This window comes from Prunus avium, chromosome 4 (genome assembly GCF_965620075.1).
Source record: "Prunus avium chromosome 4, drPruAviu1.hap1.1, whole genome shotgun sequence".
NCBI classification, from domain to species: Eukaryota; Viridiplantae; Streptophyta; class Magnoliopsida; order Rosales; family Rosaceae; genus Prunus; species Prunus avium.
This window is the reverse complement of record NC_142287.1, coordinates 20,836,527-20,849,411: the sequence shown is the minus strand read 5'-3', so window position 1 is coordinate 20,849,411 and position 12,885 is coordinate 20,836,527. Positions and strand designations below refer to the sequence as shown.

At 36.8% G+C, this 12,885-nt stretch overlaps 3 protein-coding genes across 3 annotated transcripts; all 3 read right to left on the bottom strand.

The window, feature by feature from the left end:
* Nucleotides 1-4,243: 4,243 nt before the first annotated feature.
* Nucleotides 4,244-5,712, bottom strand: LOC110751605 (small ubiquitin-related modifier 1). Its single transcript, XM_021952107.2, has 3 exons — nucleotides 5,455-5,712; nucleotides 4,658-4,807; nucleotides 4,244-4,526 (listed from the first exon to the last, which is right to left on the bottom strand). Exons 1-3 carry the CDS (start codon nucleotides 5,533-5,535, stop codon nucleotides 4,461-4,463), a joined length of 297 nt encoding a protein of 98 aa, XP_021807799.1. The 5' UTR covers nucleotides 5,536-5,712; the 3' UTR covers nucleotides 4,244-4,460.
* A 408-nt stretch (nucleotides 5,713-6,120) lies between these two features.
* On the bottom strand, nucleotides 6,121-7,597 carry LOC110751603 (small ubiquitin-related modifier 1). Its single transcript, XM_021952101.2, has 3 exons — nucleotides 7,384-7,597; nucleotides 6,540-6,689; nucleotides 6,121-6,403 (listed from the first exon to the last, which is right to left on the bottom strand). The coding sequence occupies exons 1-3, from the start codon at nucleotides 7,483-7,485 to the stop codon at nucleotides 6,329-6,331; spliced, it is 327 nt and encodes a 108-aa protein (XP_021807793.1). The 5' UTR covers nucleotides 7,486-7,597; the 3' UTR covers nucleotides 6,121-6,328.
* Nucleotides 7,598-8,331: 734 nt separating this feature from the next.
* On the bottom strand, nucleotides 8,332-9,430 carry LOC110751608 (small ubiquitin-related modifier 2-like). The gene is made up of 3 exons (XM_021952109.2): nucleotides 9,226-9,430; nucleotides 8,722-8,871; nucleotides 8,332-8,587 (listed from the first exon to the last, which is right to left on the bottom strand). Exons 1-3 carry the CDS (start codon nucleotides 9,319-9,321, stop codon nucleotides 8,534-8,536), a joined length of 300 nt encoding a protein of 99 aa, XP_021807801.1. The 5' UTR covers nucleotides 9,322-9,430; the 3' UTR covers nucleotides 8,332-8,533.
* Nucleotides 9,431-12,885: the final 3,455 nt, after the last annotated feature.

The window sequence follows — 12,885 nt, the reverse complement described above, 5'->3', positions numbered from 1 at the left end:
ATTCTACTCATTCTTATTAGTAATTTTTAGTGTGAAAAAATTGGGTGCTTTTTACTCGTCATTATGGGTTTGAAATTGGCTAGATAAAGTGCTCTCCTTGAAATGAGATTGATCTAATTAAGGCTTTGACCAATATCAGTGAATATCATCTGGACTAATTAATTGTAATTATGTTGAGCATGAAAAACAAGGTTGATTTGACAACTTGGAAAGAATAGACAACCCGTCGTCGGATCAACCTTTGCAACTAATTAGTTGCATGGGTTTCTTCGTATAGAATAGTATCTGATAGCACTGCTGATTTATAAACATGTTGGTTGGGCATTCAAAATTTGAAAGCCGTCGAATCCAACAAATTTAATTAAGGTGGGAGTTATGCTAACTCATCATGTTCATCAACATTTTTAAGAGGGTTGTTGAAATTGGTACTTAGGTGACGAGAGGTAAAATTACACGATACTCAAACAAAACACTATCACACACTTTAGAACTTGACCAAATATACTTATGACTAGTCAACTGCTAGTCATGAATAACCATAACCAAGAACACACACAGAGCATACCAATCTGTACCTATAAGCCTAGAAGATTACTAGTGACAACCTAGGCACTCAGAAAGACCTGTCAATCTAGGCATCCTATGTGCTAGCAACAACTATGGTGAAAGTATGTGAAGGCATCATAATCAAGTAAACATCAAACAGCATATAATGATGACTAGTCAACCGCAAGAATACAAACCCATAAATACATGAACATCATGCGATGACTAATCAACTATCAAGAACACAAACCCAGAAAATCACAAAGATGCAAACTAGAAATTGTTCACTTAGAACCCCACCACTGGGAAAAACTGGGGGTCATCAATCGACCAAGCAATCCACTAAGCAAAAAAGATTATTACAAAGAAACACAAGCAAAGCTCAAGAAATCCTAAATCTATTTAGGAAGATGAGCTGTACCTCCTTTGTGCAATCTTTTTCTCCAACTTAGCAAAACTAGCAGCTTAATCCTTCATGGCAATGGCAGCTCCTTTTTCAACTCTTTCATCCCATGGCACCAGCTAGCTAGCTCAAACTCAGACAGAAACCAAAATTTTGATTCAAAGGAAAAATGACCAATTTCTTCAAGAAACCATACTCTTGAAGAAATCAATCTTGAATCTGACCTAGATATATATATGAGAGAGTGTTTGATCTAGCTAAATGCAGATTTCATATTTTTAAAAGCAGTTTTCAAAAAAATCAATTTGAAAAACTCATAGATGAAAAATGTGATAGTTTTCTCTTGAGGAAGAAGAAGAGAAAGTTAGCAAGAAACTTTCCAAAAACTTACACCTAAAAAAGACGGCTGCCAAATGAGGAATTCTTTGGCTTTTACCCAAAAATTCCTAAGTCAGAATAGTACACATAGAGGCTGAGAAAATTCACAGAACATGACAAAAAGTTGGTTAGGATTCAGTTGGAAACCAGTGATCTGGAAATCCTACTGATGCAAAAGTTGACTAGTCATACGAAAGAAAGATGACTAGTTATAATCTTAAGAAATTTAGTGAATGCAATATGATGCAATGCAGAAATTACATTTGTCAAACACATTGATTATCCATCAGATTGTAGTCAGATAAGAACACCTAGAGAAGTATTTCTTAATCTAAACTAGAACTTGGGAAATTACAATGATTGTCCTATTACAATATTATCAAGGGAAGCCAAAAGAAAAACACAAAATGCATACACTTACAGTTGTTGACCCACTTGATTGGGTGGGTCAACGTAACACTTTAACTATTACATTTGGTAAAGATTAATAAAATAAGCATGTCCAATAGTAGTAAATTAAACTCTTCAAATTAAAGTCTGTTGATATATGTAGCAATTTAATAATTTGTTCGCTACTTTAATAATTTGTGCTCTACCAGAATTGCAACCGTCAAAGCACCTAGAAGAAAACAACCACCAATTGGCGAACAATCATGAGACATAACCCAAAGCTAATTGAACGAACACCAAGAAATTTAAAGGAGGTACTGCAAGCACCCACGCTATATCTCTATGCATTTTACGATATGTACACTAGAGATCATGTTTAGGATTTGTCGATGTAACCCAAGGGAGAAGGAGAATTTGAGTGATAGACAGACAAGTAATAGTCTGTCAATATTAGGGCCCTTTTTTTAAAATTAAAAAAAAATACAAGCGATAGTTTAAACTACAAGGATGGGGTTTCTCACACACACTACCAAGATGTCATGGGGATTCGAACATGAGACCACTGGTCTACAAATCAATGCCTTTTTTTTCCACTAGACAAGACTCGTTGGCCTTTTAGTTATTCCAAAAGAAGTTCCATTCTATAGTGAGGGCCTTATATATAGCCCTTAGGTGAGGTTCTATCTCTTAACCGTTAGATCATGCTAACCAATTTGATCCGACGATTAAGAGATAAGGCATCACTTAAAGGCCATATATAAGGCCTTCACTATAGAATTCTTGTATAAAGCTAATGAAGCTGATTGAAGTTGCGGGCCTCTGGGGCACCATTCTACTCATTCAGATATAGCCCGCGCCGTACCGCACATCCTCGTCGATGGTCATTGATTTCACACATTGGCAATTTTGTAGTTTTTTGCAGCTAAAGCAACCAAACATGTTGCTGCTCGCCCCCTGAATTCCTATATGTCCAGCAAAATCAGCATTGTCTCCCTCCTCATATCCAATGCATCAAGGTAAATATGGATGATGCCTGGTCTCCTCTTTCTAGACGTGGTGTCTTCGGTGCTTGAAGCTTTGCGTCTTTGCTATTGAGCAGGACTTTAGAAATGTCCAATTTGAAATTGTAGAGAGGTGATTCGTCGGCTCTATGGCAATATATCAAGAGGCAGGTGGGAACTCTACCCCAATTTGAGCAGAATTTGGGATAAGTTTGCACACCCCAATCTTATTAATGCTAACTGGTTTTACTCCATTTTGGTTCCCTGTCCACACTAGGTCAACTTCTCCCCACACTAGGTCAACTTCTCCTAACGGGTCTTTGGATGTTGCATTTTCAATCCTTCAATTTCCTGGATGGTGGTTGACTGGCAAGTGCGTTAGAGAGGATTGCAAAGGAGGAGTTTGTGGAGTATTCTTTTAGGTTAATGCCAAACTCAAATCAACTATGCAAATGCAACAAATACGGGCAAAGCGAGAGAAATTATCAATGGAAACACCTTAGGAACAACTCACTTACTAGTTTACTAGTAAGTTGGTGCTGCTGCTGACCCCAGAAATCATAATAACCAAAAAACAAGGAAGCATGTGAATAGTACTATGATGACAACTGAAAAGGGAAGTTAACTAAAAAATACAATTACAACACTCGAATAAAAATTATCCAACCGGACCACTAGAGGAGTGTAGGAAATACAGATGGATTCCTGAAGCACAGGTGCCAAAGATTTAATCTAGGGGCTGAGGGCAAAGGTAAACCAGCTGCCAAACACTGGCTCTAATCTAATGCAACAAGCAAAGCCAAAAAAATAATAATGTTAGTGAAAACATATAAGAAGATTTCCCCTTAACACTCATAACAGTAAGTAGGTGTTGGCTCCAAGTATCGTACTACAATCGAAGGGTACAGAATCATGCAAATAGTCCTATCACTGTTATTTGATAGGTGAAACAATTTGTTCAGTAACTTGACCAAAATAACTATTAAAACACTCAAATTTAAATGATCCTAAGCTAACCTGACAAAAACTGATAAATGCTAATGGCACTTGATCAATGTCAACGATGTCAAGGTTTCTTGTCAAAATGTCTTAATGTTTAATGTGATACATGCTCTTGCATGCCTAACATGCAGATTTATCACCTAAACATTGGCTCCGATGGCAGGCAAGGCCATTTAAACCAATCCTACTTGCCCGCAAGGATCATCCTCAAGATTCTCCTAATGTATGTATTCTCCTCTCCAACCCCGATATCAGCAAAACTCTTGATCATGGAATGCAAGTGGTAACAAATAGTGAACATGATAAATCAGGTAGGAGAACACTACTAAAAACAAGTCACAGAACAATTTCATCTTGATGAATCAATTAACAGCCAACCATTTGTTACACAGCCATCTCAAGATGCACCCATCCAATCCCTCATGATCAAATTCACGACACACCAAAGAAATATAAGTCAAAGGAAGAGCAACAAGAACATAGCAGATTAGAGCCAAGCAAAAGGAATAAGCCACGTGGAAAGTTACCAAGAAGAAACCATACCTCATATACTTAGAAACCATAAAACCATACTTCATACACACACAATTGCCATGTATTGACAACAAACATCTAGAAATAAAGCTTAGACAAGACTAGTAGTGTTGATAGATACTAAAACTTCAGACTTCGTTTTCCAGATAGTCAAAGTCTACATATACTTGGCTCCTACTAGGAAAACAGCCATCCAAATTTATTGACTAGGCAAAAGCACCTCCAGTTTGGTGAAGCATTGCATCTATTTCATCCCCGTCTTCCATTTCCAACTGCAGAAGAAAAAACAATATATATTTACAGTCAGAATTTGAAAACTCAAAAGTAAAATCTGCATTCAGATGTATACATCGATATATCTGCATATCCTGGCATATGGGCAGAGAGAGATAAAGAAAGAAACCTCATCTGGAGTCTGCTCAGCTCTAAGACGACGACCATCAAACAAGAAAGCAATAGAATTGAACTCCACCGACTGTCGATCACAGTAAGCATTCATGAGCTTCTTCAGTTGGGTACTTCTCTTGATCCTGAAGAACACTTCATTCCCATCCTATATAACATAACCAAACCATTACCAGCATTAGCAGTAAGTCACATACAAACAGCACTAGAGAATCCATTTTCCGAAAAACTTTATGGTCAACTTGTGACTTTGCAAATATTTGAAAAGTGAAAAGAGAATATATAAAGGCATTGCTCTTGCAACTCAAAGGTGAGATAAAAATCCTCTTTCATAACCAATTAGCAAGTTACGCACACAGTACACCAACATAAACAACCCATTATTCTCCAATATTAAGAAAATAAAATCAGGTTGGGGTATAACGAAAAGTTTTTTTATTTTTTATTTTCCCTGAGAAAGTACAGATTGAAACCCAAACAGACAGAGCATCACAAAAACACAGCGTAAGTGACAGCGAAAATTTTGAAGAAGAAATTCAAAACTTCAAATCTCCACAGGAGTTCTAACAATTAGGCAAAATAGCAAACCCTAACTCATATAGACAATTTAAAAATGGAACAAAATTATGAAACAGACAAAGTACAAACAAGTTAGAATAAACACGAAAATTCAAAAACATAAATAAAAATACATACATATAAAAACCCAATATCGCAAACTTCTATCTAATTACGATCGGGACGAAATTTCTAATGAATAAAACCAAAACCCTAAGAGAGAGAGAGAGGGAGGACCTGGCCCTTGACTTTGAGGTTGATGTGGGCGGACTGGTCGGTGGGCTTCTTGTCCTCCTCCTGATTTGTGACGCCTGACATTTTTTCTGTGTTTTTCTGTGATCCGAGCGCGAGAGAGAGTCTTGATGAGACGAGACCTAGAAATCTAGACACCTACCACCACCACTTCCCAACTGTTCAATTCAACCAAATTTGCTTCTCTCTCCTTTTTCTCTGTCTGTCTGTCTGCCTGTCTCTCTCTCTCTCTCTCTTCAACCCCCCACGCCTTTTCAAGGATGGAAATAAATGTACGGCACCAAATATGACGTATTGTATATTCTTCGGCCCAGTAAATATGGCCTCATAGATTCGTTTGGGCCGGGCAACATTTTAGATTTATTTTACCAGATCGGCCCATTTTGGAAGCCTGCACAGGCCGACGGTCAGTCGGCCTGTAATTTTTTTTCATTTGATAATAAATGTTCTTAATCACTTGAATTTCAAGTCTTTGGCGGTAAGTTTTCTTTCTTCGTATAAAATGACAGCTTTCACACCTTCTGTTTTCACCAATGATGGCTTAAATCCATATCCAAATTTGGGTTTGGTCGAAGCTTGTTTTGTCAATATGATCAAAGAAGTCAATTTCTAACTCAAAATCATAAGATTTTTCCACTCAAAATGTACAGCCAATAATATTTGGTATTTGGCAGAAATAATCTGATTGGTTTTTTTCATTCCAATTTGAAAAGTCATGACAAAAACATACAATTGTTTCATTGGGTTTCAAGCCTTAACAACAGATCAGACACTGTGAACCAAATACAAATGGCTTGCAACCACTATTATCTAGACTTCTTTTTTTTTTTTTTGCTACCACAACTATCTACCCTTCACTTCACGGCGCTCCTCCTCCTCTTAGTACCGGAAATGCATGAATTACATCAATTACATCTCCACTCTCAAGATCATACTGCAGCAAGCAACAAATATTCAGTCAGATTCTGAAAACTCATCGGCCAAAAGTAAATCCTGCATTACACAAACTCGCACATATACATATATGTATGAATATGGAGGGGGAGAGACGTCAAGGGTGGGGAGGGGACCTCATCTGGAGTCCGGCTGGATAAAAGAGGAACACCGTCGTACGCGAATCTCATACGGTTGAACGCTACCGACTTTCGATCACAGTAAGCAATCATAAGCCTCCACAGTTGAGTGCTTCTCTTCATCCTGAACACTAAATCATTTCCGCCCTACAAAACATAAGCAAACAAATTTCCAGCATTGGAAAGTACCCAAAAATAAAAGGCTTTGCTCTTGCAATTAACAATCATCTTGCTTACCTTAAACATTCAGAAAATAAAAACTATGAACAATTTTCTTTCTTTTTTTTCCCCTCATAAAAATAATAGATATTTATAAAAATACACAATCCTAGACATGTATTTATAAAAATACCCAAGCACTATTTAAACATAGAAACATACCCAAAATAGGTTTTGGGTATGTGTGTAATGATGGGTTTTGGATATGTTTATAAATGGGTTTTGAGTGTGTGTAATGATGAGTTTTGGGTATGTTTATAAAGTGTTTTGGGTGTTGGGTATTTTTATAATTTCAGCCCCCATTTTGGGTATTTTAGTGAAACTCCCTAAAAATAATGACTGATATCCAAGATGGCAGAAACAGCACAGGCAAATCCCACAGTGAAAATTTTGAATCAAATTCAAAAACCCCAACATCAACATGCGAGTTCTAAAAATTGGGCAAAATGGACAGACCCTAAACCCTAACATATACAGATAATATTCAATAGTTGAGTAAAAATAGCAAAAACACAAAATACAAAGCATGCTCTTAGTAGATTCATCATTCAAAATCACATACATTAAAATAAATAAATAAAACCCTAAACCCTAAGAGAGAGAAAGAGAGAGCGGGAAGGACCAGGTGGTCATGGACAGAGAGCGTAATGTGGGAGGGACGCTGTTTTGGTACTCCCAAAATGTTTCTCTGTGGTCCGACTGGAACTCTGCGACCGATCCCCATTTTCAAGCCTGCCTTCACCGAATTGGTTGGTTTCTATTTCCGTTTCCCTCTCTTTCTCACCCCCGACCTCAAAGAATCTTGCTAATTTTTCCCGCGAATTGGTTTCTATTTCCTTTTCACTCTCTTGGCTTGACAGACTCAGTTGGGCCAGGCCCATTTTTGAATTTCTTTTAGATCAGGCCCATTTTCTATTTGTGATACTTATTCATAAATAAAAGGTCTCGAATCATTTTGACTCCGAAAAAAACCCAACGGGGTCTAACCAATTATAAAGGGTCTTGACTTCTAGACAAGATGTCTTAGATTCGAATTGACTTATAATTTAGGCTATTGTTTGAATTCTTTTAATAAATAAAAAAGTCTCTAATCCAAAAACCCTTCTCCCAAATTGAATTCTCCTTGTCAATGACCATTTGCTTTAGTAAATTTTTATTTTTTAATACAAGCGCTATTGGGGGGAATTGAACCTAGGACCTTGGGTACAAAAGTAAATGCTTTTAACCACTTGAAGTCCCTTGCGGCTTGTAATTTTTCTATACTTTGATACAAACAACAATAAGGTGAATGAAGTTGAAGATAATAAATCTTCTTAATCACTTGAGATTCAAGCCCCTCGCTCTAATTTCTCTTTCATCATATCAAATGTCCACTTTCACACCTTCTATTCAAGGCATAATGAATGATGCTATCAACAGCCTCATTCATGAAGCATCTTTACCAATGATGGCTCAACTCCACATCCATATTTTGGCTTTGGTCGAATCTTTTCCGAACACACGGCCTGCTTTGTCAATGCAATCATAGATGTCAAATTGAACACAAAATTATAAGACTTTTCCACTCAAATGTTCAGCCAATAATATTTTGGTATTTGGTGATTGATTTTTCATTCCAATTTGAAAATTGATGACAAAAACATACAACTGTTTCATTGGGTTTCAAGCCTTAACAACAGATCATACACTTACAATTGCAACCACCATTATCTACTCTTCATTTCTTTTGCTACCACAAGTACCACTTCACTTCATCAGACTCCTCCTCCTCATCATCCTAATAGGACCGGAAATACATCAATTACATCCCCACTTTCCATTTCATGCTGCATCAACAAATACTCAGTCAGATTCTGTAAACTCTAACGGCTAAAAGTGAAAACTGCATCACACAAATAGATAAACACGCACACACACGCGTATACAAATTTATGAATATGGAGATGGAGAGAGAAGGGACCTCATCTGGGGTCAGGTTGGGTCTAACAAGACGACCATTGTGCACGAATCTCATATTGTCCAACTCCGCCGACTTCTTATCACAGTAAGCAATCATAAGCTTCTTCAGTTGAGCGCTTCTCTTGATCCGGAACACTACCACATTTTCCCACTACACACAAGCAAACAAATTTCCAGCATTGGGAGTAAATTACAAATTGCAACATTACAACATCCATTGCCACCAAATTTCAATGCCAGTTTATGACCCCTAATGTTTGAAAAGTACATCGAGATATATATATATTTTAATCAATAAAATTATATTTTACCCAAACAAAGAGAATAGAGAAAAACCATGGAAGGCATTGCTTTTGAAAATTTTGAAACAAATTCAAAACCACAAAAACAACATATGAGTTGTAAAAATTGGGCAAAATGGACAAACCCTAAACCCTAACATATATGGATAAATAAAACATTGAAATAAAAACCCTAAGAGAGAGAAAGAGAGAGAGGGAAGGACCGGGTCCTTGACTAAGAGCAGGATGCGGGTGGGCCGATTTGGGACTCCCAACATATTTCTCTGTGCTCCGACTGGGACTCTGCGACCTACCCCCATTTTCAAGCCTCCCTTCACCAAATTGGTTTCAATTTGCTTTTCTTTTCCCTCTCTTTCTCACCCCCCTCACCCTCTTCAACTTTTAAACAAGGGAAGGGAATGGACGAACTACAATTGAACCGTTGAAAGACTAGTTGCTCATTTATTCGGCCAATTGAATGCAAATTGCTTGACAGACTCAGTTGGGCCACACTCATTTTAGAATATCTTATTAGAGTAAGCCCATTTTCTCTTTTGGGTTATTGGAATAATTTTTGCCGAGAACTAATCGATACTCAGTTGGGCTGTATTTTTCGAACTTATATTTACATTTCGGTCCCCCAATGTCACAATTCTAACTCCGCTTCTGGTTACATTCGTATAAATATACCTTTTTGTTTTAACATAAATTAGAGAATTATGCAATCAAAAGCGTTGATGTAGTGATGCTTCGCCGAGTACGCATCTCCGATACAGTCATGGCTTTCCTTCCTATTCTTAAACTTGGGTTTACTTGAAGCATTTATTAATTGTTTGGGAAGAATACCACCCCCCTTACTTGTTATTTTATAACATGGCTTGTTTTCTAGAAGATGTCAAATCCAACTGATCAAGCAGAGTGTTAGTTGATATAATCCATCGTTAACTAGTGTAATTAACATGATATCAAATCTCTAGTTGAGAGCTAGTCTAGATAGGAAAGCCATCATTAATAATTTGTCGATTGTATAATTTTTCTACACAAACCGAAAGCACTTTGGTGTGCCATATAGAAATGGATTGCTATTGGTCTTCAGTTCCCATTGAAAATCCATGTCAAATCCAACTCTTGTTTCGTATCAAAGTCCACATCCCAAAATGCGAACGAAAACAGAAGTTTGCTGCCCATTGAATATTCTTAGTGGAGAAGGCAAGAATTGCCACAAGGAAATCTCCTGCTGCAGTGCAGACAAAATGTTATTAATAAATGTGGACAACTTGCCTACGCAAACAAAATTAAAATATTGCCATGTAAATATTAATCCCAAGAACATGTTATGCTATGTATACCGACATGATCAACAAATCAAATTTTCTATATTATCATATTTATACCACAAACCGATGCATATTATAATTTAATATATAAACTCTGTTTTTTTTGGTTGCCAAAGTAAGGAAATTGGAGGGCAGGAAAACTCAAACACACGAGTATCACGGGAACTTGATCCAGGACTATTTGGAAGCATACCAAAGGTCTGGACCAATCTAACGCCCCATTGATTGATTCCTGAGTTCTTAAGGAGTTGTTAATGTATAAATGACACACTTTCATAAAACAAGTCAAAATGGAGCTACCCTTTTGTCTCCCCAGCTGCTGAATTAAGTCTTTGAGCATGATTCAATTCCCATTTCTTCCCAACTAAACTACCTACTTCTAACCTCTTTGGAATTAAAAGTAACTATACTTAATTTCATATACACAATTTAAAAATGTCATGAAGGTTCGAATATGAAACTTTTATCTATAAGTCAAGATTTTTCACTCGGCTAGACCCTATTGGCCGCTTTTGTATATCTTAACACAAGTATGAGATTGTCAAAAGATGCTCTAAAATTCACACGCAGGTTATATACATGACGACTTTGAGAGACTGATTACACATCAATTATTTCTTTTTCAAATTAGTGACGTTGTTGATTCAATATAATTTATATATCTCAACTCTCTATCCATTATAAATATATTAATATACCTAAACAGACAACTGAGCTGATCATGCTATCATGCGGGATCAGGGAGGGAGGAGAGAGTAAACCATGCTTACTACATAAAAAGTGCTTATAATTGGACAAGTTAACTGCTCTCTCACAGTAATTTGGATTTCCAAATTAATGATCATATCCTTAGAATATATTTGCATATTCTTTCATAATTGGATTTGTTTAATTGTAATTTACCCAACCAAAGTTATGGCTTTTCACCTAATCCTTATTAACATTATAGTTGATCGTCTCAAAATATACTTCCATGATTGAGAGAGAGAAGCATTTCTCATTTAACACTTCATGTTATGTAAAGAAAAATATTTCTAAGGAGGTGTTAAAACATGAAGTTTTTTTTATACAAGCGATATTTTACTTTAATTTAATCTAAACTATGAGGAGGGGGATTCGAACTCTGATGGAGAGTGGGGAGCACATCCACTCTAGCCAACTTGGCTTAAGCTCATATTTGCAAAACACATGAAGTTATCGAAAGAGCCCTATATCTAATTGGTGTTGTTAAAATGACATGATTATATATCATTATGACAGTGACATCTAGCCTCTCTCTCTTTATATATAAATTTTTTAATAATGTGTCTCTCCTGAGACATGATTAATGTTGTTAATTAATAGTTGTATAAGACAGTTTGGATTGATGTGTCCATTCAATATGGCCAAACGACGTTGTAGTGTACAAGTTTCTATAGGGTTACTACACACACACGTGTGTATATATATATACTCTTATATGGATGTCTGCCTGTTATTATCTTGCGGATGCTATTGTAAACAAGCAGGAAAGCAAGGAACGGTAGTATCAAATACGCAACGTTTACACGATAATATCGTCCAAATGTCCGCATAAAAGAATTTTTGTATATATATACTTGGGTATTAAGTGCTCCTCCGTGATCAAACAATGCGAACGATGTTCTGCAAAGCGGCAGCAACAGAGATTTATTAGAAGAAGGCCAATAAATCTTCTTACATGCTTATGTTGACAAATAATAATAAACTAGTCTATACGTACGGCGCCGGAAATTAAATATGGTTGATGAAGAAGTTTGAGTGATGATAATATAATAAAATGTATTAACAGAGAGTTGCACCCATTGCCGACCTGAAATAATACTTATCAAGGAATTATATCGATTATCATTATTTATTATTATTAATGTTAAATGGGTTTTTTAAATAATAATGTTAATTGGGTTTGATCCCTTGAGGCCTGTATGCTCTAGCAGCTTTGTCTTGTAATTCTCTTTTCCGCATTAACTTTTGCAGCAATTAATCAAATGGGTTTGGTTATTTTTTTCTCAAAATCTTACCAAGAGCAAGAAAACAAGGCAACGTTCACATTTTGGGTCATGATTGAAGAAAACGCTGTTCTTTTTCCAACGAAAACATTATGATTGTTGCTTGCGAAATGCAAGGTGGAAAAAGAGAGAGCAGAAGAAAAATCGGACCCATGCAAGGTACCTAACTAGCAACGGATCTGACGTAAATCTTGACACAGACAAGTCGCCCACCAAACTACAGCACCAGCCCATCATATGTAAACTTCATCCGCACCTCTGATTCAATCTATGCCACGTGTACGCTCAAGAACAAAAGGGGACCCACTGATGTAGCTGAGGTTGGAGAACCACAGTAGAGTTTTTTAAAATCTGAACACCCCCAACTCCACCAGCACCAACAAACAACACCATTATGATAAATAAAAAACGGTCGTGCTGATGTGGGCTTTCCGCCCGTTGCGCATGGCAATTTTATTTTTTCATTTTTTGCTATTGGCAGATTTCACTCGCGTGGGCCCCACAAACACACCCCCGACCC